The sequence below is a fragment of the Etheostoma spectabile genome, chromosome 11 (genome assembly GCF_008692095.1).
Source record: "Etheostoma spectabile isolate EspeVRDwgs_2016 chromosome 11, UIUC_Espe_1.0, whole genome shotgun sequence".
NCBI classification, from domain to species: domain Eukaryota; kingdom Metazoa; phylum Chordata; class Actinopteri; order Perciformes; family Percidae; genus Etheostoma; species Etheostoma spectabile.
In genome coordinates, this window is record NC_045743.1 from 8,607,913 (window position 1) to 8,634,422 (window position 26,510).

Here is a 26,510-nt window from a genome sequence, read left to right on the forward strand (position 1 = left end):
TGATGACTAAGCACAGCTATGAATCATCAATATTTCTGACATGTCTCACTGTTAGAACTTGTTGAGAGGCGATGTGACAACCTTGTGATAAATAGTGTGAATCACTTCGGTGACATTATCTCGCAGGGCCTGACCTGTCAACAGACCTTCGCTGTTCAGGTGTCAACACATGAATATGGATTGTTGATAACATTTATTGACTCCACCATGCACATTCCAAACACAGTGTCCCTCAACACAGCAATACTTTAACACAAGTCATTATTCACCTGACATCCACTTCCCTGTTGAATGAGATGGCATTCCCATTATGTCTTACAAGTCACTGACTGAGTTACAAAACATGTTGAGCCATATTTTAAATCCTATACAGTGTTTATATAAATCTAGCTTGGATCTTCTCCAGTGGTGGAACTCAAGTAGTGTACTTGAGTAGTTATATTCAATGCTACTTCTTGAAAATCTTTTAGATAACACAAAACTATGCTTTCTGTTGTACTAAAAACAACAAACTCCTCAACTCCTCCTTCCCCAGTTGCTATCCTGTCTTCCAGAAAGTCACCTCAATTTCAAAAAGAGACTTCACCATCTTTCACTAATCTAGTTAGACACTTCTAACAATCTAAGCCTGTCAGCTGCAAAAAACAAGCACTTTTAGTGGACGGTACAGTACATTGACCGTGCGCATTTGCCCTATAGCATTACATTACAGCCCGGTTCACAGTGGCTGGTTTCAGCATTCTCGCTTAATACTGAACTAATTGTAAAGATTTTTGTTCATATTAGGCAATTAGACACAAATGCATGGAAAAATTGTCCGGATTAAAAAATACTGAAATTACCCTTTAAATAAAGGATCCAAATACTCCCTCCACCACTGAGGTGTTCTAAACCCCGTTTGAAGTGGAAAATGAATGATCATTTTAAAAAACAAACTGTTCACCAACTGTATTTATGTAAATGAAACAACATATTGCAGTCCACAACAGTTGCTGCTGGTAATGTTAAAGTCTGTCACTCTCATGTGACAGATGTACACCCATGTCTCCCTCCCTCCCTCCCTCCCTCTCTGGAGTATCAGGAGTCCTGAGAGCCGCTGCTGGCTAAATGGCCTGCTTCAGAGTCTCATTACCTAATCACCAGCACAGCCAAGACGCAAATGATTAAGGAAAGACTGTCTTCTGTTGTCTGTGAATGTTGACATTTTTTACTGTTTATTTCTTACATTTTTATTTTTTTAAGTTAATGGCTAATCGTTTTAAGACAGGGGTAGAATGAATAGACATACCCTACGCCGTGCAGTCTGACACAAGTCTGTTTTGTTGCAATTAAAGCTCCACTATGTATGTATGTGTATGTGTATATATATACATACATACATACATACATACATACATACATACATACATAGTGGAACTAACTTTGACACTATAAGTTGGTTTCTTATAGTTCTAACAGTTGCACACTGAAAAGAAAGATTTTATGTATTCCTGAGTATTTTATTTTATTTGTGTGACTTATGACTCCCACTGTGCTTTTTCCTATGAAGGTTTCCCCTATTCTCTGCAAAGAGCTAGTGATTTTTTAGGCCAAATCTAATCACTGTTTCACATTCAATCTCAAGGAGTCAATTTCATTGATTCTGTGGCGCTGATTCGGTTGCTTGTACTATATGTGTTTACGTAAAGCGGTGGTGGTGGTGTTGTTGCTGCTGAAAAAAATGCTATAGTGATGCTCTCTCTTTGTGTTTGTGCTGCAGGTGCTTTTGAGGATGAGGATATCATCCATGTTGAGGGGACAGTGGACCCAGTGAGGGATATGGAAATCATCCATGAGGAGCTGAGGCTAAAGGATGAGGAGATGATCGGCCCTATTATTGACAAGCTCGAGAAGATGGCCATTAGAGGCGGTGACAAGAAACTCAAACCAGAATATGTGAGTCAATGTTCCAGCAGGCCCTCTGCTCCCCCTCACAACAAGCCACAAATAATAACCCTCCCACACACATGGCCAACGAGAAAAAAAGTATGTTTTTTTTAATCTCCCTCCAATAGGTCTCACCCCTCCCCCTGCCCCTTTTTTTTCCCTTTCTTGCATTGAAAGTGATCAGGGGTCAGGGGTTTTCTGCTGTAGAAATCATTAATAGAGAGTTACTTATTCAGCTGCTGACCCTGGGTCACAGCACTGGGCTAATGAAAGTGTTTCCACACCGCTCTTTTCATCTTAAGTAATACTCAAATCATGGCACAGCTCTTGCTCATGCTTATACACCTACAGCAGCTCAGGAAAATGTATAAGGCCATACGGTTGGTGACACATATGCCAATACCTCGGTATGAATACCGTAAATGTTTAGAATATACTTGACAAAGGATTACTTGGTTTTATGCAGCGAGGTGCAGGGCCAAATGCAGGGTAAGATCAGAAGAAAAAAAATCCACATCCTGGATGTCAGATCAAAATGTGTGTGGATGCACACTCATTCAGATGGTCATATTGTTAAGGTAATGAGGCTGAGCAGCCAACGTTAGCAACAATTTGGTTGTAAATGTCTCATGATGTCCCTCCAGCATCGGCGCAGGATAGGATGGGCCAGCACGCGAGGGGATCTGGCCTTTCACTTGAAGCGGCATGCCCAATTTCAGGCCCCGACACACCAAGGCCCTGACCACTCATTACACTAACGAGAAGGGCTTTTTCACCTGCTGCAGAGGCCCCATGTTTGGTTGGTTCCCCTCAGACTAACCCCCCCCTCCCTTACAGCCAACAGCACTTCCCCACACCCCTGTAGCCCCACAGATAGGAGCCATTCAGGCTAGGCAGGTGGCCGCTTACGCACATAATTGCTAACAATTTTAGGCAATGAATAAAAATGATACATTACTTGTCAAAGGTTGTGCACACGTCGGCAAGTGAAATCTATGGAAGACCTATTTAGATGGCAAAGAATGGTGCTTATCAAAGGCTACAGCAAGCTTTTAGATGGGAGGGATTGTGTGATTGTCTTACAGGCTGCGTGCGCCTGGCGTATGACATGCTCAGCTGTGCACAGACACATATACATGTTTATATAAGCAGCTATAGGTTGAACATGTGCAAGACTATGTTTAAAAAATTTACATTTAAAAGAAACAATAGTGCTTGTATTTTCTTCTGTAGAGCCACAGCATGCTATTAAATAAAAGGAACAGACAGGGAATTATGAGTAGATTTTAATTACTTCCCCAGATTTTTCTCTTTGCTGAGTAATTTGCAAGACATTTGAAATCAGATGTAATTTCCTTTGTTGCACTCAGTTTCCTATAAGCGCTACAGGTTTTTATGTGGCCTGAAATTCCATGTGCAACAACTGCTTGAATCTCGCTTGTAGTAAATTTTGAGAATTATTTTACATATCTGCTTATTGTCACATAGTATACCTGATATGATTCCAGATGACACATTCACACTTATAGTGCTGGTTAGTGGACACAATAGTATAATGTCCTAAAAGTTAAACTAAACATTAGACTTTAAACATAATCTTTCACATTTTTATTCTGTCAGTGGAGGTAAAATAAAATTACAGATTTGTTATATGAGAAAAAAAATATTAACACTATGTGAAATTCTGGAGTAAATATGACAAACCCACACAGGTATCTATGTTGCATTTAGTAGCTTATTTCAGAGAAATGTAGGCAGTGTAGGGAATGTCCTGTATATTATTACTGCTACACATATACAGATATAGAAACACTACCTTACCATATCACTCTGGGGAATTAATGCATATATTAGTGTTTTAGTATATGCAGTATAGTGTAATACCTTGTGCATGTATTCCTTAAAGGGATAATGAATATTTGAATAGTTGATTTTCTGTTGTTTGTGACACAAATGAAACATAACGTGATATGAGGGCATCTTGCTTCTTTTTTTTAATGTACTTCATGCTGAAAGAGGACGTTGGGGAAAGACAAAACACATACCCTATAGTAAGGGGATGATTAGTATTGTAAACTAAAAACGATATCTGTTAGTGAATGGATTGCTGTTCTATCAGAAAGGTGGGGGATTTATGGAAACATTTTATTGGTTTGAGTTTTCATACTGCTGCAGCTCACAGCTGAAGATATCAAGAAAATATGATTTTGTAAGAAAATAAACAACCAATTCAGAAATTTGGAATTATGAAATAGTATATTATGGTTCAAATTTGCTGTCAGGGTGAAAACCTCATTCCATTGTGAGCTTCAGCTACATTTATGTGCATGCTGCAGCGCAGGGCTCATATGTATGCATTGTTATAAAGATTTAAATCAATTTTTCCAGTGCTGTGTTTACAAGAACAATGTTTCATTGCTTTTGTCCGTGTGAATCCTCAAAAATCCCCATCCTTACAAAACAATAATAAGAAGGCGGCCCACCAGCGGTGCTTCATGGTGGCAGGCATATGTGTTTGACCCCTGTGGGACCTATATGCCTTTTATTAACACCTGCCTGTTAGAGGAGCGCTGCACGGCGGCTGCGAGCTGATGAGGGAGACCTGGAGCGGGTTCAGCCTGTGTCACTGGCCGTTTGCTGTTTCCATTTCACAGATGATTAATCTCTCTGTGAAGACTTGGGACGGCGCGGGCGGAGTGTATGCAGCTCTTCCTGCGCTCTCTCCTGCTGGCTGCACTCTGGCTGCCTGACTAAAAGGCCTTTAGAATTCCTGTGGAGAGAGATGTGCAGAGAGTGAATGCAGCTGGCTGGGGGTCAGTGTGTGGAGCTTTTTCTGCCATTGTGTAATTGAGGCTCTGGCAGGATTTTTTTCCTCAGTTCTTTCAAAAGGGAGTGTGATTGTGAAGTGCTGCAAGGGTTTGGGGAGGGAAAAGGAGGTAGGGGAGTGTTGCAGGGGGTGGGGGAGTTTTTATACGGGGGAGGGGAGGGTCAAGTTGACAGGAACAAAAAGAATGTGTTCCGCTAATTTCTTTGGGGCTGGATCAACAATAATAGGCTCAATTTCTTTATTACAAATTTTATAACTACCTCCCTCCCATTTTCCCACCCTTTTCCGCTTCCAGATCCTGTCAAGACCCAGTCTTGCCTGTGGTCTCAACCCACAAGTACCTCAGCAATGAATGTGGCATACATAGCTGTAAATGCTCAATATTTTCTCCAGAAACAGTGAATGATCAGTTCTTTTACCTCACTAGTGCTTATGTAGTATATAACTACATTCTGCAAAGTGCCTGAGGAAGGACCAATAATTTACACCTAACTAACCAAGTTCCAATTAGTTTCCAGTTATTGCCAATTCAGTCTCCTCTCTCTTTTCTTTTCATTAAACTGTCCCAATGGAATATTGATGTTCAAAACTGCGACTCTAAGCGAGACACCCCAGAAGGCATTTTGTCATGATTTAAAGGAGGGAAGGGGGGCTTGTGCATGCAATCCCTGTCAAAGCCTGGCCACTCCTGCTCAAATGCGAGCACAGCCATTGTTCATTTTGGCATCAGGATGCCATGCATTTAGGAAATAATTACCCCATACCCTGCTGGGTTTATATTCTTTTTCATCTCCTTTAATGGCTTCTTATTTATTCTCTTTAAACTCCAAACAGGACGTTATGTGCAAAATCAAGAGCTGGGTAATGGATAAAAAGAAGCACGTCCGCTACTATCACGATTGGAACGACAAGGAGGTAAGCCTTTGATGTTACAGTCAAATTTATTAATGTGATTTGGCTTGGTAATCTTTTCATTTGACCTAAAAGAACAACTGCTGCTCCTCCTCTATTTTTTATTTATTTTATTTTTATTTCATTTTCCATTTGTGCAAATCACAAGTTAATATTATGCAGTCTTTTATTGGTTGTATTTTGACATTACTTTTGTACAAGCTAATGACATCTAGCCGTGCTGATTTTAATTTAGAGGCTTTATAGTCACTCCCCACAGCGCCTATACACCAGACCCTAATTTGATTTGGCTTCACCCTGTCTGTGCTGTTTTCAAAGGCTACTTTGGAAAGTTTGGATTCTTAGCACTTGCCCTTTCTGTCTTTGTCACAGATTGAAGTGTTGAACAAATACTTGTTTTTGACATCCAAACCAATGATTTACCTCGTTAACCTCTCTGAGAAAGACTACATCAGGAAAAAGAACAAATGGTAAGTGCTTTGAAAGAAAGGTGGGAGCCAACTCATTACACTTATTAAGAGCTAACTAACTTTGATTGAATCTGCATTTCAAAATAAAACGTGTGTGCATGCGTCGGCGTATGCGTGTGCCAGGGTGTAAGAAGTGTGTGTGTGAGAGTTTTGGCCTTGCTGATCCACTGACTGCGGTCTCCTGCTGACAGAAACTCTCATATCTTAGGGAAAGGATCTGCCACTAGTAAGCTCTAATACAACATCCAGCTCTGCAAACCCCAACCAGACTGCGCTTCATTAAGCACTTACAAGGACATACACATATATGGTCCCCATTTTCCATCAAAATTTGTCATATCATATAGAAAGCATCAAAGGATTAAAAGCAAACAAGAACATTCAAAGCCAAACAAGGAATTAATATTATCTGGAGAGAGCCAATAAATCCTAAGGATAAGGCTGTTTGAATATTATACTATGTAAAAATGTTTTGGTCCAAACAATTGGTTTTGTCTACACATGTTGTTGCTCAAGTAGTTTTACCAGTGTCACTTTACAGTCAGAAAATTCCCACACATCACAATAACAACTGAAGAAAAATTGGCATGTGCACTTTTTACTTTGTAGGTGCAAGATTATTTATAATGTGAATTTACTGAGGATGACCTTAAATGCACTAAATATACTTCTTTGTTGTTTTTTTCAGCTCTGTCAAAATCACTTTGTAAGTAATGTTGTCACAATGTGGCCACAGTGAGAGCAGATTTAGAAGGTTGCTGTTAGACATCTATTATATCTGAAAGGGCTACTTTTCCACACCACAGCCATTTTGTCAATAACACTAACTTGTGGATTGCCATGGCACTTTTCCAATTGCCCTCTAGGCTTATGGTGTCAGTTTGTACAAAATTTGTTTTTAGTGCTTTGCAGCGTTGTATTACAAGTGAAGTTGTTTACCTATGACTTTTTGTTAAAATGTTTCTGACATGAAAGTATGAGTGTCAGACAGAAGGAGGGGGAAGGAACTCATAAATCAAATGATTCATAGCATGTGAAACATCTGTCATCAGTAGGAAGAGTTTTTTTTTTTCTTGTTGCGTGTGTGTGTCTTTTTTTTTTTACTTTGTGAAACATAATAAATCTCCAGCATTTTAAACAGCCAAACAGTAGTGCTCAGGTGTCCTGAGGGTGCCACAATGAACAATGCTGACATCAAAGTGTTGATGTTTGACAAGTGATGAGTCACTTCCCTTGTCCAGAGAGGGGCTCACACCTGTATGGAGATGATTACAGGTAGATCTAGCTGGCTCTAATTGTACAATAAATGCTGCTCTCAACCCTAATGGCAGCTAGTCTGCAGCAGAGACGCCAGACTGCCATTTGGCTGTCGCCATGCTCCCGTGTTTTTCCACCAGCACAGTTGAGATGATGATACGGTTAAGGACTATTCAAAGCAAACAGCAAGACAAACTGCAATCTCAGCTTTAATGTGTGGAGGAAAAGAGGGTGAATCCTCGAATGAGGCAAACAAGCCAATCTCATCCGTGTCTCTCAGGACATCCATTCAGGCCATTTTGCAGTTTTTTTTTCAAGTACTCTTTTATATTCTATGTTTTGTTCAGTGCCTGCTGCCACTCAGGCTTTATGTTAATGTTACTAAGTTTAGCAGCATGCTCCACCAAGCATAATTTTATGGGTTGAATGTATGTAAGTTAATTGATTTCATTACTACAGACACTTAATTGCAGGTACACACAATTGATTATTGCAGTAATGCTTTGCTTTTGTCTCACATGGTAGAATACAGCAGTTTCATCAAACTTTTTTTGCCTCTATAAACAGTCCATTGTTAACTAAGATTATCCTGTTTGGAGTGTGGGAACCACATACCAAGCTGCCCTTGTTTAGACAAGAATACACAGTATTAGCTTTAGTGAGGCATCATTAATGGAAGGATCAGACGACGAGCAAGGCCTCCTTTCATCCCCAGGTTCTCTGCTGGAGACAGTACATCATTTACTGTTGAGAGGAGCACATGGCTCCAATCCTATACAGTCTGTGTATGTGTATGAGAATGCGTACATGTGCATGTTTGAAGTCTGTTTCAGAGGCAACTCCACGCTCATTTGGATGCTGGCGTAATTGCGGTGTGGCGATCAAAGGTTTGCTGGCCCAGTGATGTTCCAGAGGAGACTTTACCACACAACCCTCTCCTCTGTGCAGAGGGGGCCGCCTGCTGCTCACCGCTCCCCTCTCCCCTCTAACCATGCACTGCCCCCTGCACATCCCCGCTCGTAAAAAATGATTAAGGCCGCATTTGTCATGTGTTTATGACTGAGAGGCATTGCGTGATAGGGAATGGCATCTACAAGAGTCTATCAAGAGGCTTTCTCCTCTTTCCTTGGCGTCAGTAAGCTGCCTGGAAGACTTTTTCTCTGTGCCACATAGTTTGTGTGTTAGAGTCATTTGAGCACTGTTGATGATGTGGTGGCTGCAGCCTGCCCAATGTTAGTGTGTTTTCACTTGTCAGTTAAGTTATTGTTTATTTTACAAGCTTGTGGTCTTGGCATCTTTATCAGTCTTTTTTTCTTTTAATATGTTTGATATCAGATATTTATTCAATCCTCCTCATAGAACTAAGAGCAATCACATTTCGGAATGGTAAAAAAGCACAGTTGAGATCCAGATATGCTGTGATGCCTTTCTTTCTTGTCATGTCTTTTTCTATGTTTTTTCTTATTCTTTTGGACAATGTGCATTAAAGTAAATTGGTGCCTCTTAAGTAGATGAGTTGACCTTTAAAGAAACCAGCCAGCGTGACCTGTCTGTGAGTGCCTCTGCAGTGTGGGTTATCCTGGTGAGTGTAAGAACTGCAGGGTACCATTGCTTGGAGCTTTTATTAACTGTGCGTGTGCGTGCACTTCTTTCTTTAGTCTGTATAGATGTTCCTTAAGTCTTATTACACTTCTTTTTACGAATTGAATACTTCATCTCTTTAAACATTATTTGCGTGCGTTTTACATTAGGTACCTCTGTCTTAATGTTTAGGAAACCGCAACTGAAATAGCCAATAAACAAGCCACAGCTCATCTTCCAGTCAGCCTTTTTAATCATCTTTTTCTTTTCTGTCACAAAGGCATAGATTAATCTTTCATAATTAATTCCCCACATTTGTCTGACATGGTGTAATTCAGAAAATCACATGCCATGTGTGAACCAGTTGTTGTGAACTGTTGTTGAAAAGACAGCTTGTGTCTGGATAACAATAAGTGTCTCGCCACTTCAGGAGACATGTGATCAACAAGTCCTTGTTAAGGTGTTGTTAAGGAAGACCCTGACTCAAACCCTGTCTACTTTACTCATAAGTTAGAAGATACAGTTGGCAATAGTCTGTATTTTTCCTTATTTTCAAAAAATCTCACAAAAATGCATTTTTAAAAATATGATTATTTTCAGGCATGCTGTTACGCGCAGCTGCCTTATGTTCTTTTGTTTTGCACAATCAGATTGCTGTGTAATGGCATTTATCCATTTTCATCCCTTCCCTCCTTTAAAACCAACAATGAATTGATTCTAGTATAAAATATTGCCTGTGTGCATCTTATTGCTCTGTGCCATAGAGCTCCACTATTAAAAACACATTTATGAACCACACTGTTGCACTGGGTGACATGTTTCTTTGTTTCAACAAACATTGAACCTCTAGTTTATTTTGGATCAATCCCACATTCACTGTCGTAAATACTCACTAGCAGACAAAATGTGTATCAATCCGTGGCTGAAAATACAACAACAAATGCACTGTGTACTCCTGCTTGAGTTATGATTGCTAAAAACTACAATGCCCAGCCATTTCAGGAAATCATTTAGCACATTTAAACATCTTTGGTTCTATAATAAAAGAAAACCACCCGCAGTTAAAAAGGAGGAGAAATATCTTTGAGTCTGATACTGTAGTTGGCCTGTAGGAGGAGCTTTGACAATCAGAGTAAAGGAAGCCATGACAGAATGTCAGTTGTCTTAAGAGCTCATACAGTACCTATTTCCCCCTCAGTGCTTCTCCAAACAGATCATGTAAATGCTTCATGTGCTCAGCTTTAGTGTTGCCTTGTGTTTTGTTTTATGCAATTTTTTTTGGTTTTGAAGAAGCCAAGTAATAACTTAAACATGCATTTTCTTTTTTTGTGTGATTATTTTTGACAAACAGCCAGCCATTTTTGAGTACTCGTCAAGATTTAGAGACCGAAGAAAAACTGAAATGGGGGGAGACTATTATGATTTACTGGAAGCCACTCCATGAAAGCTGTCTCTGCAGTCAACTTCAGCTACTCAAACCATAATTGCCATAAACACAACTGAAACTTTATTGAGTGCAAAACCACTGACTCCATACACGTTTTTAAGAACTACTATCTGGGGAGTAAGAGTTTCTTTTTTCAAAGCCGTGAGGGAGATAAACAATCACTTTTTTAATTTTATGCACGATCCATTTATGGTGTGGGATCCTGAAAAACCCTTTCCCATGGAAAGATGGGAACCCTACTACCCATAGTCAGTTCTAATGGATGCCTTTAGCTAGCTTTCAATGGGAGAAAACAACAGGAGAGGCTAAATAGTAAAACTATAACAGATGGTGCTAATAAAGTCCTGTTGGTCCAGTTTGCCTGGTTATTGACTGTCACTAGTCCAGGTAATGAAAGGACACTGTTGACATGTCACCCCGTTGTCTTTGTTGTGTCCTGGTGGCGAAGACACCGTGCTGTTGTTGTAGCTAATGAGACAGACCCTAAACTTGAGACTAGAGGAGACATTTACTGTTCTTGTTTGTTCTTTAATGAACCTGCAAGAAATCAGTTTGCTCTCCAAAATGCAATACAGATTGTCACTTTCCCCTCATTTATCATGCCTTACCCAAGTACGCCAATGTGAATTGCTTGCAGTTCATGTATGTAGACACTTCTGTAGCAGTTCAAAATGTGTGCTTTCTTCTGAAGGCTTCCTGGGAATTGTTTTCCTGCAAAGCCAATGTTTGGCATTGTAGAAATAAAAAGAAATGTCTGCGAGTTTCAAGTCTGTCTAATGATACAATTGGATAGCTTTGGCTTTGTTGAGCTGTGCTTTTTATTATCAATGCGATAAGGTTAAGCCTGAACACACATCCCACAGTGAGTTGCCTGTGGTCACGGCAGCTCTAATGAGACAAATAAATGTATTTAGTGTTGCCACATACATCTCCTAAATGTTTATTATCAGGATTATTGTTGAACTGTTATGAATGGGGGAGGAAAAAAAAGTGGGATTGGAAGGGGACATGATTGGCTGATGTTACATATGTCCTTGATTACCTTCCTTCTGCTTTTATTCTAATAAGTGGCATTCTTTGTACTCCCTAAGACAGCTAGACAGTCTGACATACGATGAGAATAAATATTGCATGTGGTAGACATTAAGCTGTCATCCTGGGGGAAAAAAAGAGATGGAGAAATCCGTGTGGTGTTCTTCAACGCTACACTTTGCCTGCTCTTGTCACAATTGTCACATCTTGATGACTCCCCCACTCTACCCCAGCCCCCTTATTTTCTCTCGCCCAGTCAACTGCTGTGAATGACAGCATGGATACCCCATATGGAGAATTATTTTGGGTGATGTTGAATGTACTCCTTTGGGTTACTGTTTGAATTTCTAATGTTTGTCTTTTTGTCACCCCCCTCTCCCAAATACCCTTAAACAAGGCCATAGCTTTGATAATGTGTTCTCAACAACCATCGTAAACTGGGGGAGATGGGTTTTTAGGGTTTTATCTATCATGTGCAAACATTTAAAGTCACAAGTCTTGTCTTTAAAAATTTAATGGGTGTAGTTATCAAAGAAAAAGTTGTTCAAAAAAGCTTGTTACCAGCACAGCCTCGAGGTTTCTTTAAGATATGATGTGAGATGATGCTCTTAATTAAAGCTGCTCCCATTGTGCCTGCGCTGTTTCCTCCAGCTTGTGTGATGCTTTGAAGGCTGAAAGATGTTCACAATATTGGAGTGTGTGTGTGTGTGTGTGTGTGTGTGTGTGTGTGTGTGTGTGTGTGTGTGTGTGTGTTGTGTGTGTGGTGTGTGTGGTGTGTGTGTGTGTGTGGTGTGTGTGTGTGTTGTGTTCTCGGATGTGTAATGCCTTTCAGTCCAGCCATGGCCATAGGGAGCAGAAAGCGTCTGCACTCTTGTTGCTCAGGAGCTCACCGCTGGGAGGATAAAAAGCTTCCCACAGAGCCCCAACTTCCAAGCCTCAAAAGCCACCATGAGCTCATACCTCTCATATCTGTCTCCCTTCACAGAGGAAGGAAAAATGAGGGGGGTTGTATGCGCTGTATTTCGCAGCATCCTAACCCTCTAGGATGCTTGTCCCTGCAACTGGGGACCAGCAAAACAGAAGGGGACCCCAGGTTTATGATTTGATGAGTCTGTGCCCAGCTGCCAAGATTTTGAAACGGCTCAGTAATACACATGGCTGGTTGGGGCGGCCCCAGCGCCCTTTGCCTTGGTACTGTGTGGAGCTGAGGTGCCATTGCTGTAACTGGGCACACCTGACCAGTGTTTTTAAATGATCTAAACCTGCCTGCCCAGACGCCCGTTGCTGATCCCTTCATCACTCACCAGGTTGGGTGTGTCAGTGATGAAGTTGTAGTGAATGCAGGTAGTGGATTATTCTTTAATTCTGTCAACATTCAATTGCATTTGAAAGGAGCACTCAAACTGGTGGTGATGGCCCACCTTTTACAGGCTTACCTGGCTAAGCACTGCTAATAAAGCCAACCTGTATGAATGTATGTCAGACGCAGGCCCAGGTCATTGTCTCAGATAGCTGCCCCTGTACTTTAGAAACTCAATTGTTAACCCCTCCTGAGCCTTTTAAGCAGATCAAAGCTCTGACAAAGCCCAGGGAAGCCCCAGGCATGGAGAAACACAGGAATTGTTCCCCCCTTAGGATTCCCTCACAAAAAGACAAATAGACTAGCCCCAGAGAGTGGCCCCCTGTGGGACATCTCCATTCAGAGCCAGCTTGTTGTGGAAGCTCCAATTGTTTTTGTTTTTTTACCCTCATTTCACATTGAGCTTTAAATCGGATGTATGGTACAACAGGCATCAAATCTTAAGCTTAGAACAAATATGGCATATTTATCTAGTTGTAAGATAAACATATTGTTTTGTAGTGACTGGTTTTTTATCAGTTTTTAACATAAACAAACAAAAATTGTTTTAGATTTGCAAAAGTTTGTTTAGAGAACTATTTTTCTCCTTGAATCAAGAGCAGCAGGAAGAGCACAAACACGGCTTGTTCCTTAGCTTTGTTTGAGCCTTCAAGCTGGTGAATGATTAGCAGAAATAATGTCCCTGTCACCCTTAATCACATTAAAACGTGGTTAACATTTAATTTTTCCTACTTGATATGCAAAAATTTCCACTTGGTTTGCAGCAAAGGCCGTTGGAATTCCATTATAAAAAGAATAAAAATTTCAGGCATCATTTGTTCAGAGAGGGATATCAAGACCAGAAAGTGCTGAATCTTTCTATTAGCGAGCGGTGAGAGATGGCACTGGGACATAATGGGAGACTGACAAGACACACACATACACACTTTCGCTCACTGAATTTTTTTTATTTTTTTTGCAGCTTAGACTTGTTAAAACGCATTTAAATGTTTTAAATTAACAAATATATATTATTTATATTATGGAAGTTCACAAATCTACATAGAGGATTTCCAATTTTCAATGGTGAGGATTCTGCATTAAAAAGTAAATTTTCAAGAGAGGAGATACTAATACTATGCCATTGTGCGGATTTAACTGGTAACAGGCCTTGATGTAGAAAACACGATTCTTTGATTTTCATTGAAATACAGATTTACATGAAGACCTTTTATGATTTAAAATGTCTTGAATGAAATAAATATAATAATAAAGATAAAAAAAAACATCTGCAGCATGTTTTACATAAACAGTTTCCCAATTTACACATTCACATACAATTTCACACAAATAATTGGAAAGGACATAAATACAAATTGCAAAGTGGCATAGGTAGGCAGCGGTGAAGTTGACAGAATCGGTTTTGGGAGCCATGTTGACAGAGCATCAAAGCTCTTAATTGACAGTGCTTTGTTTCTGGAATTGAAGGAAGGGGGAGTTTCATGTTCTTGTGGCAAGGTGTTTGTCTGGTCCTGTGTCACTCAGTGCAAGGACCCAGAGACCCCCATGCTCATTTGCAACTCACGTTCTCTGTCTCGCCTTCGCATTATTAAAATCACCCCTCAGCCTTCTACCAAGAGCCTTTTTGTTGCTTGGCTGGCTTGGCTCAGCTTTGTCAAGACTTCACCAATTACAGTCTCAGGTACAATGGACTATTCAAAGGATCACAGCCCTTGACTGGTATGGAGAGAGTGATTTGTGAATCATTATTCAGCCGCCTGTAGAGTACGCAATACCTGAGGAATGCAAATAACGTGCCACCAAATAGACAGCTGTGCTGCTAAAAGTGACAAACTACAGCTGTTATTATCTCAGATCGGATTTTTTCCCCCTATTGGAGTGCCCGCCATCTCCTTTTTTAGCTTTTTAGTCTTTGACTAAATGTGTTTTATTTTTCTGTCTTTTATTGGTGAGACATAGGTGACTACCCTATTGTGGTGACAGTCAAACGTCAGCTCCACATAGAAATATTAGGTTACTGCTCTTAATTGATGTGCATCTGAACAGACAATGTAGCATATGAGGCATTCCAAATTTACCCTGTAGTGTTATTCTAGCTTGTTGGGATATGCATCCAATCAAAGCAAAAACTAGGCTCTCCCTGTCACATATTGCATATTGATAACTATTAGAAGCAGTGATATGGTGCTGTAGGGGATAAAGCAGTGACATTGTTATTGGAATAGATGTGGTATTGAGGTGGTCTGTCCCTCCCAGTCTTTGATTCATATGGGCTTTAAACAGGAAACAAGCATTATAGATAATGACAGGGACCCCTTAGAATCAATCCAGCCTAGGAGCTCCGTCAGGGCCGCCGTGTGAAAATGGATTTGTGTGATGCTGTTTTTAAGACCTGTCCAATCCCAGCCTTAGAGCTTGTGGTGCTAATCTCATAATTGCCCTAACCCCCTTGTATTGTCCTGACTGAGAGTTACCATTAAGTGTGAGGATATCTTTGTCCTGCAATGTCAGGTGTCCTGCTGCACTGGAAGACAATAAGAAAGAAAACACTCAGGTGGTAGAGAGAATGACAAAGGCATTTATGAGTAAGGTGACACTTAGCGGTTAGTTTTTTTCTTCTCATTGGCATTATGATACATGTTTAGCTGGGGTGGATAAACTATTTGTTTGTTATAGTAAATATTAAGCAAAAGCTGTGTGTGTGTGTGTTTTGAACTTGATGGAAATTTACTAAGTACGTGTACTCAATTACAGTACTTAAGTACGATTCCGAGGTACTATAACTTCCATTTTGTTCTATTTTATATTTCTACTATATATGTTTCAGAGAGAAATGTACTCTTTACTCCAATTCATTAATTTTACAGCTAAAGTTACTTTGCACATTTTGTTTTTTTTCATACAAAAGATATGATCAGCTTCTAAAACATAAGGCATGGTCATCTTCCAATTAGTTAGGTATTATCTTACAATAGGTAATTTGTAATCAAGTTTGTTTAATCGTATTCATTTACACAAATCAACTTTTTTCATTTTTCGCACACTTATTTCTTTACTGCATACAAAATCATCTTTGTGGATCTATGCCCTTTTGTATAAGCACATTCCAAGTCAAAATGTTTAGTTAAACACTTTATGGAAACAAAGTCAAAATCCTTATAAGAAATGTCACCTTTGGACTTCAGTCTGCTGCAAACACTCATATGTTCAGCTGCTCTCATGAATATGCATATGCCAGCAGATAAATACTTTCATGTTAATCAAGTCCTTCAACTGGTTGTGTGGCTGCTGATTTTTACCAGGTTGGTGAAAATCAAGGAGTGGGTGGACAGTCATGACCCCGCCGCCATGGTCATCCCCTTCAGCAGCGCCCTGGAGAGTCAGCTACAGGACAAGAGTGAAGAGGAGAGGCAGCAGCACTGCACAGAGCACAAGACGCAGAGGTTAATTAGCATTCAGTCTCCCCACACTTTATTATCAGCTGTGTCCTCCATGCACTCCTTTAATTGCATGTGCTGATAGAATAATAAATGGAAGAGTAATTACCATTATAAAGCAAAGGATTCCTCTTCTTACTGAACAACTCAAAGGGTTTTCCTCTAAATTAAGTTTTTAACTGTCATCTGTCATCTGTAGGTATAATTATAACTTGGGCATTTTGGGTGTATTGTTCTCGTGTGAAAACCTCTATGGAAAGAAAAATTGTGACAGCAGATGTTTTTTTTCTCTTGGTGCAGAACGAGGCATCGGGTTGAATTCTTAAAATTTCTAAATGAGTCTACAAGCTTTCTAATTAATCAAAGAAACCATTGGAGAGTTGAATGTCTTATGTGAAACGAAGTGACCCATCTTATTCACTTAATGAGTATATATTGAAATGAATGGGGCCTTGCCACTGAAGTGAACTTTGTCTTGGCATCAGTGGCAATAAATAATACTTAAACAGTTCAGACCCCTCGATTTAAACTGAAATTTCTTTCCACCAGCGCCCTGAGCAAGATCATCAAGGCAGGCTACGCAGCCCTGCTGCTGGAGTACTTCTTCACTGCTGGACCAGATGAGGTCCGTGCATGGACCATTCGAGTAAGAGCCGCTGCTGCGCCTGCTGCCTACCACACACACGCACACACACATACACCTACACACGCACGCACACACACACACACACACACACGCACACACACACAAATACAAATACACACAGTGTCCCACGTTCCACCCTGCTGGCACCCTCACTGATATCACACACTTTCAACTTTGTCATGGTTGTGCTTTAGCTAGTCATTACAGGCCAAGGATAACTTCAATTACTGGTGAGCTGCTGAACAGTGAAAGTGGGGGCTACATTGATTGAGGAGGGCAACAATTGATTTTGCCCATTACGTCCATGAGAATGTTTCCATCCTGTGCAGATCTGCCTGCCCTCCTCCTGCCGCTGGAGATAAGGAGCCTGTGCATTGTGCCTGCCTAATCTGTGTGACGGAGGTTGTCTGTGCCAGAATTGATGTCGCTTTTCATTCGACTGTTTGTGGCCCTTGCAGGGGGCTCCTCCTCCCTGTGTGTTTCAGTTTACTGAGCCGGCCGGCCAAGAGCTTTGTGCAATGGGATCACAGGATTTACATCAATACAGATGTTGGCTTTGCATGCTGGTACTGTGTAAAGACATATTTTTTTCTTCTTGAGAAAAAAGAGGGATAGAGTGCAGATATAATATGGTATTTTACTGGTCCGGAGTTACATATTATAGGGCTCATGTAGGCGGTTAAAAAAACAGTGCAGTGTCACTTTTTAAGAAACTTTTTGAAAACTGAAGATTTGGGTTGTATCCTGTCGTACGTAATCATCCATTTGAAACTTTTCACTTTTTACTTTCAATCCTATAATCATAACTTGGATGACCATTTTCAAAAAGCATTGCAATTTTCCACAATGACATCTATTCAAAGAACTTGTTGCCAAGCAGATCATTAAGGCTTTGTTCCCTGACTGTGAGCTACTTACAGCTTTCACATTTGAATGGCAAATAATCAGGAAATTCTCCAGGTTGTGTCTCTTCAATTTCTTTGGTGAATAGGCTGCTACAAATTACGTTTATTTAGAAGCAGCAATGAGAGATAAGCAGTGGATTATCATTGCAGATACTGCTTTTAAATTCTCTAAAATTGACATTAGGTTTTAACTTACAGGGCACGAAAAGATGTTTTTGTGTTGGGCATCATATTACAGGACACAAACGTTTTTTCTAGATGTTTAAAAAGCCAATAGATCTTTTTATGCTCTCTACCAGTTTTCTTGTTATTCACGTCAAAAGTAAAGAACTTTTAACAACAAATATCCGGTTGAAAAATATCTAGATAGGAGTTTAGTTGTCTTAGTGGTGGATGGATTAACATCACTATAGCTTATTTTATTATAAACTAGATAGTCACTACCAAATCAAACATTTTACTGTTGACAGTTTCATTTCATTTTCCTGAAGTGCAAAATAGACTGGTGTATGAAGGAAGCCCACCTCTGAGGTAGAACATGGCGGGGCAACACTAGCTGGAATATGAGCTCTGAGTCTGAACACCAACTTTAGATCCAGGGATAAACACAAAAACAAAGCACAAGGCAAAAATATTTTTGTTTCACTATAAATCCCTTTTGACAAGTGTTAAACTTAATTTCCAGTTATTATATCATAGTACATTTCCAGTCTTTTGGTGTATGAATAACAGATTGCTACGTTGCCAAATTGCCAAACTGTGTTTATGTTTCAGATTTAGAGTCAATATGTAGTGACAGTACAGGAATTTATCATATCCTCTGTTATTTTGGTGTTATGTTGCTAAACGTAACAAAATACAGGCTCAGTAACCTATACTGTGTTTTATTTTTTAAAGATTATTCAGGGTGTTGTTTTTATTACTTTGTTTACGAAGAAGAAGAACAGGAAGTTAAGAAAGCAAGAGAAACAAACCCCTTCTGGTCAGTAATGAGCACAGGACATCGCAGTTATACAGTATTAGCCTCAGATCTCCTGCCAACAGGACGCCCCATGCTAAAAAATATTCACATTTTGATCCGAAATGCAAATTTTATTCCTGTGCAGCAAATTTTCCGTATTCTTTTGCCACTGACTGGATCAGATAATTATTTCAGGGCTGTACTTCACATGAATATGAAACTTCTATGTAAGAAACAGCCACCTTCAAATAAACTAATTTTATTATTATTTTAAATATATTAATATTAAATGTAATGTTGCAAATTATATGAAACATGTCCAGGCAAATATGTAAACAGAAACCATTTGGTAAATGTTTTTAGAATGGCTTCTCAGACTGTACAGGCCTGGGGGGAAGGTGAGCTCACTTCCTTTTTCTTCTTTCTTTACACAGGACACATTACATTTTAGCCAGGTGACATCACCGGGTTTATGCACACACTCGTCTCAGCATGACTGATGTCCTCGCTATTTACAAAAAAAAGCTGTGAAACACTTCAAAAGCATCCTCAAAAACACGCTTGTCCTCGTCGACATAACTGATTACAGCCAGCCTTGATTATGTGTGAGGGGCATTTAGTCAGGTAAGCATCAGTGAGTAACTATATTAAGCCAATACATCTTGCATTGTAAAAACTACACTCAGTAATGTCGTGTTCCTAAGTCTTTTAACATGCTTTATTAGGCAGCCTCGAGGTGACCATTATCTATCAGCCTGCTCTGCATAGCTCTTAACTAGGACAATGTGGATCTCTTGTAATGCTCCGTATGAAAAAAAATCTCTCCCTTAATCTATTTTTCTCCAGATAGACAAACCTTGATGCTGATTAATGGTAGTTAAACTCACAAGCACTCCGTCAACGAGATTGCAAAGAGATGGTAATGTATTAGAGTCATTAAATACGCATCATTCTTTTGGCATGAAATATGTTGACCCCAACCTGATTATATACATAATTAAAACTGCTCAACAGTTCCTGAGCACAGAGCTGCAGAGCAGAGAGAGAGAGAGCGAGCAGGTCGACAGGCAGGAGTCATAATGATACACAGCAGCCACGTCACTTATTTGGGTCATTTGTCATTTCCACCCTGCATTATTTCAGTGCATATAAATTGCACAATTTATCAGTCACCATTTGTGTATCTTATAGAGTTTTAAAGAGTATTCAAGGAACAAAGAATTTATGAAGCTATTAAATTGTTATTTTGTGTATTGTGAATAGCATCGGAAATACTTCAGGGGCACCTCTAAATTGATGTTTTAGAGATAAAATCATCATTCAAATTTAAAGACATCAAAAACATCTTTACATACTCCAGTAGCCCTGCATTGACCACAGTGATACATTATTAAAGGTTTGAAAGGAAATTTCAATGACCAAACTCTGCTGTGCCAAAATAGTAAGGCCTAATGCAGTGAGGCCTATAGCACCCTGGCCTCTCACTGCAACACTGGGTCTTCTTGCTGTCATGACCAGAGAGCCGAGCAGCAACCCACAATGAGGCAAGATTGCTTGGACAGAAATCAATACCACCACGGAATGGGAATCAGAACGCATTGATAGCAGTGCTGGGTCCTTATCGGTGTCCAGACTGCCCTAGCAGGGCACAGCCGAGTGGAAAGCTGTCCAGAAATCAGGACTGAGGCAAGAATACCCTGACTGAAAACACCTCCAAGTGATGCTCACAACACTATCACCCTATCAAACACCATGTCGCTCGCATGCTGTAATCCATCTTCTCCAAACAATTCATTTGTCCTCTTTTCCTTCCTTGTGACAGAAAGGAACTAAGGCTCCACAGGCTGCGGGAAAGATCCACACCGACTTTGAGAAGGGCTTCATTATGGCGGAAGTAATGAAATTCCAGGATTTTAAAGAGGAAGGCAGTGAGAGTGCTGTCAAGGTGAGCAGTCAGGGTGCAGGAGGAGATGAGGGGAAGTCTTCTGTGATCAGTGGAGCTGACAGTCACCACACAGCTCCTACTGCAAACTGCTCTTCACCTTTACTCAGGGGAAGAAATTACTGCACACACTCTAGCACCACTCCTGACAAGCCAACTGATTCTGGCTCTAAACACTGCCATTCTGCTCCAGCTGTGCATATCTTTATCACAATGTGTCTTAACTGGCTGATGGCGCTCTTGCTCGTGGCTCAGCACAGTTGCTCAGAGGTAGCACTTCGTCACCTCACCAGGCATTTATCAGATCTATAGAGTGTGCTGTTTGCTTAGAGCTCTCTGTTGCCAAATCCCCAATCCACTGTAGCATGTGACAGTGATATAAAGCGGCAAGTTAAATAAAGTGTGAAATTCCTCAAATAAGGACTGTTTCATGGATGAGCAGCGCAGAAATGTAACATGCATATCTTATTTTCACGATGGCCAGTGTTTGTTTTTCACCTTTTAACTGCATTGTGGGTTGTTCATGTGCACACTCCTGTCAAATGTAATAACTGATTTCATGGTGAATTTGTAAAGACAATAACTGGATCCCAACTATAGCAAGTACTTTGCAAAAGGCTTTTTTCTACCACAAATTTTGTTTCTAGATTTGGCTTTCATTTTGTTTCTTTTCGGCAAACTGTAATTTAGCAATTGAAGGTACAGAGTTAATCTGTTAATCAATGCAGTAGGATGCCTTTTATATCAAAGATGCTCTTTTTTATACTTTAATTTCTGTACAGACAACAAATTGAATCCTCAGTTAATTAAATGAAAGCAGAAGTGACTTAAACCTTGCTGTGTGTGACATTTGTGTGACAGCATATGTAAGCCATGATGTTACAATCCCACTATTGCATCATCAACACCATGTGCCCATTTACACGGCTCAACTAATGTAATTATGGTGACACACAGGACGGGCAGGGACCAGTGTGTAAAGGAAGCACTATGAAAACATTTAAATCTCTTTATTATCTAAGCCTTTTTAATAAGTATTTAGAATTTAATGCGGCAGCAGTGTATTGTCCACACCCATCGTAAGCTGCAAACAGAGGGTGAAACCTGTGGGTCTCTGGGGAATTCCACTATTGTTATCCAAGGTTGAGATCTGAGTGTCAGGTCCTTACTGCATGCTCTCTTACTAATCCCTTTTTGGGCCTCATAAGAACATGGAGCATTTCTGACTGTGACATTAAAGTCTGTCCTATTTAATGCCAGTTGTGGGAATAGGCAGTCTGAATAGGGCCAGTGTATGGGGATATCACATTATTAGTAATCATATCTGCTTAAGCCAAGCTTGCTGCTCCAGATGGCTGCTTTCAAGTGCAAATGAACCAGTTAGACGCGTCTGGTTTAATACATACTCAGGAATCACAAATAGCCATTGATTTTTTTTCCCTGTCTCCCTCTCTATCCAGTGTTTCTGGTGGTATTGAGCTTGGATTAAATGGTCTCCTGAGCCTTTAAAGGGACATTGATTTATCTAATTAATTGTGCGCTGTGCAGAACCAGAATGCATAAACCTGTCCGTATTAGCACTTCAAGTCAATTATTTTTGAGTTTGCCGGGAAGGAGAACAAACACTTACTGTATACAAAAGAAATGTTAGAACTTATTTTGTTTCCTTGAGAAGTTTGATAGGCTGTAATCAAAGACTTATTAACATTTTGTGCTTGTGCACATGAAACTGAAATGGGCAGAAGAGAGGATTATTACTTAGTGGGAATCAGGCCCCCTTGACGAAAACGTGTGTGTTGTTGTGTGTGTGTGTGTGTGTGTGTGTGTGTGTGTGTGTGTGTGTGTGGTGTGTGTGTGTGTGTGTGTGTGTGTGTGTGTGTGTGTGGTGTGTGTGTTGGTGTGAGAGAGAGAGCGAAAGGGTGAGAATATGACATTTGCAATTGGAGAAAAGTTATTGTAGTTGATAAAATAGATTGGATACTAATCTTGAACTATTATTTCCAATTATTTTTTACAATGTGCTCTATTGTTAGTTTGTTTTTTCTTTGTTATCTTACAGGCGGCAGGGAAATACAGACAACAGGGGAGAAACTACGTTGTTGAAGATGGAGACATCATTTTTTTCAAGTTTAACATACCAAATGCACCTAAGAAAAAGTGACACAAGAACAATCTGTCGACATAACTGACTTGTGCTTGTTACCCCCTCATTTCTCATTGGCCTGATACCCACTGCTACTCTCACTTTCTGTAGGATCAAATCCCCCCTCTGATCCAAAGCACAGGTTCAGTAAACTCTGACAGCTTTGCTATTTAAGATCAGGATCGGCCCCCACTTCAAATTGTAGCAGCATTTGAAGGAGCATATTACTCTCCAGATACCTCATTAATCTCCATCACGGGTGCCAGCACTGACACAGCTGACAGTGGGGACAATGCCACCTGCTCTTCTCCCCCTTCTGCAGATAATGCATGTTTTACAGTAGCCCAGATGTCTACACTCAATAAAACATTTGACAAAACCAGTCTGTGTGTGTTTTGGGATGTCTGTATTGAGTGGGAAGCTGCATGGGGATGGTGATAGTGGTCCTGCCGACCACTGATTAGAGAATTAAAAGACACAGCTGACATTGACTGTAGCAGAGAGGGGACAATTATAATTAAATCTGTTAAGTGATGCTGATTTTAGAAGGGCACATGCAGGATGCAGGTGTTTCGGCCAAAAGAACTGGTCAGTTTAAATGATTATTTGTAAAGTGATTGAGGTAACCTTTCATTTTCAATTTCCATTTCATTTATGATTGATGAATATGTGTGTCCTCTCTTTAACTCTCCCTGCAGTACTCCACTACAATCCTCAAATATTGAGAAAAATAGCATCCTTGTTATGTTTACAGTTTTTTTTTTTATCCTGTCCCTGAACAATGAAGGCAAATACACACCTACGTATAAATAAAAGAAATATTCAGTCAAACCAAATTTTCACAAAAAGTCCACATTTTATAATATTCTGTATGGTATGAAAATAGAAAGTGACACAATCCACAACCAGAAAACGATTCCTGTTGTCTGAAGTAGTGTTTTTCTCGCCCCTATACTTTGTGTGTAAGTGTTTGTGAAGCGTTTATGCTGATGGAATTGTATGGCTGCAGCCGCAGTGCTCCAAAGTAAGATTGTATTCTCTGTGGGAGTCCGAACAAAGAGCTGTAGATCAGCAGCGCTTTGGTGAATATCGTGTAACCATTAAGACTGCAGAGAACAAAATGGCCTTTTGATGGGAACAAAAAGATAGAATAAAAATGGTCATTTCACAGAAATAGTATTGCATATCCAAGTTTTAGAAAGGAACCATGTCTCTGCTAGCCCTACAAAGAACAGTGTTTGTCATGGAAATAAGGTGGATTATAGTCTTTAAGATTTGAGATCAGTGGCAAAATATAGGATAGTGTTTATTGTGGTTAGATGGAACGAAAGACGGATGACAACGTGTATGAAGTAACAATAAGTGTACTTGGCTTGGTAGCTTTAGCATTAACCACTGATTTTAATCACTTAAAGATATTTCATGCAGCAGACCAAGGAAGTCACTGCTACTAACATTTACAGCTCTCATATACTGTCTTCTATACAACAACAGGCTGTTTTTGGCTCACTGTTTTCTAAGTGAAACCATACAGATCCTCTGGAGAGCACAATAAGGCCTTGAGACAAAACAGTTTTTGCATTCCTCTCTGGGTGGTGGTGGTGTTGGTGTTGGCCAACCTAAACCCCACATAGAAGAATATTCATCTTCTGTAGGCTCAGACTGATGAGTTGTTCCCAGTGGTCTGGGTCGTGGACCATTTTGTTTTTCATAAAGTGACAGTAAATCTTCTGAGAGCGAGTAATAAAGCTATTTCAAATCATGCAGATGTTGTATAGGAACAAACATCATAACAAAGTCTCTTGTTCTATACGTCCTCAACTATTTCGGGGTTGGATACTAAGAATTTTGCTGTCATAGGCGAGGCAAGAATGAATTCAGTCATTCAGTCGATTTAAGTCACTCAGTGTCGTTTCTGCTCTGGTGCCATGTTACACATTTCAAAGTAATCACGCAAACATAAGCACCAGTTAATGTGTATGCAAGTATTCATAAACATTATCAGGTGACGTAGGTGGATTGTTAAAGCAATCTAACTGGTCTAACCTCTAAGTAATAAAAACAAGTCCAGAAATGTGACAGATTCTCTGTTGGTACAAATGTTCTGTCAGCACCATCAATCAAGAGGAGCCACTCTGCCTAGAGGCCAACCACAGTGGCATCAAATCAAGAAGGGCACAGAGTGGAAAGCTTGCTTTGAAACACACACACCCAGGACAACCGACCACGGCTTGCTGTTGTAAATCACGTACACACCAAAGACCTTTGTAGAATTTAAAAAAGGAATGTATGAGTTATAACAAATAAACATATAAATAACAACACAATTTTTAAGAGCAATTACATTGCACAAGGGATTGTGGTGGAAAATTCAATGGTTATTGTAAAGGCATTGTATCATATCATTACAGAGAGGAGATTATCTCTATTTTGGATAACAATAAAAGTGTTGCCATGTTGTAATTATTGATATTGTAGGACTACTCAGTCTGACACATTTACTATTACTAACAGCCATGAAATCAATATAGAATCAGAATTTGACTAAAATAACACTTCACGTTCATTTATGAGAGTTTATGAAATAATTTCCTCTCATCTGTGTTGTACTGAAACAAAGTTTTTTGATTTATTGCCATCTCTGTCAGAGTGAGAAAACATTGCCAGTATAATGTTGAGAGAAAAGAACGCCATAAATTAATTTCTAACAGCTCATGTTATCTAAGCGCTCTCTTTAGTCTGACTAGCCCATTGATACAGTTGGGCTCATAAGTTTGCATACCCTGTCATAAATTTTGAAAATATGACTCATCATGCAAAAAAAATCTGTCTTTGATTCAAGCATAGTGATCACATGAAGACATATTTACATAGTTGTTTGGCTGCTTTTTAAATAATATTTATAACAAAAATAACTCAATCAAAACTTTACATTCCCTTGAATGTTTGGCCTTTTTCACGGGCCCACAAAGTGACACACACAGGTGAAAATGGCAATTAAAGGTTATTTCCCACACCTGTGGCTTTGTAAATTGCAATTAGTGTGTGTGTACAAATAGTCCATGAGTTTGTGAGCACTCCTGTGGATGCATTGAGCAGGCTAGATATTAAACCATGGGGAGTAGAATAGAACTGTCAAAAAACCTGCGTAACAAGGTATCGGAACTTTATAAAGATGGAAAAGGATATTAAAAGATATCCAAAGCCTTGCAAATGCCAGTCAGTACTGTTCAATCACTTATTAAGAAGTGGAAAATTCTTGGATCTCTCAATACCAAGCCAAGGTCAGGTAGACCGAGAAAGATTTCAGCCAAAACTGCAAGAAGAATTGTTCGGGATGCAAAGAAGAACCCGAAGGTAACGTCAGGGGAAATACAGGCTGCTTTGGAAAAAGATGGTGTGGTTGTTGCAAGGAGCACAATTCGACGGTACGAGCTGCATGGTCGAGTTGCCAGAAAGAAGCCTTTACTGCGTCAATGCCACAAAAAGTCCCGGTTACAACATGCCCGAAAACACCTTGATGCGCCTCAGCTTCTGGCACACTGTAATTTGGAGTGACAAGACCAAAATAGAGCTTTATGGTCACAACCATAAGCAATATGTTTGGAGAGGGGTCAACAAGGCCTATAGTGAACAGAATACCATCCCCACTGTGAAGCTTGGT

The 26,510-nt window shown here is 39.9% G+C and overlaps 1 protein-coding gene across 1 annotated transcript in view; it reads left to right on the plus strand.

Moving 5' to 3' along the window:
• LOC116697637 (obg-like ATPase 1) overlaps nt 1–23,228 on the plus strand; it is a 41,985-nt gene extending 18,757 nt beyond the window's left edge. The window contains exons 5-11 of the mRNA XM_032528986.1: nt 1,760–1,935; nt 5,588–5,668; nt 6,038–6,135; nt 16,115–16,255; nt 16,799–16,895; nt 20,584–20,706; nt 22,763–23,228. Coding sequence (XP_032384877.1) covers nt 1,760–1,935; nt 5,588–5,668; nt 6,038–6,135; nt 16,115–16,255; nt 16,799–16,895; nt 20,584–20,706; nt 22,763–22,864 — 818 coding nt within the window. The 3' untranslated portion in view covers nt 22,865–23,228. The remainder of the gene's footprint in view (nt 1–1,759; nt 1,936–5,587; nt 5,669–6,037; nt 6,136–16,114; nt 16,256–16,798; nt 16,896–20,583; nt 20,707–22,762) is intronic.
• The last annotated feature ends 3,282 nt before the right edge of the window (nt 23,229–26,510 follow it).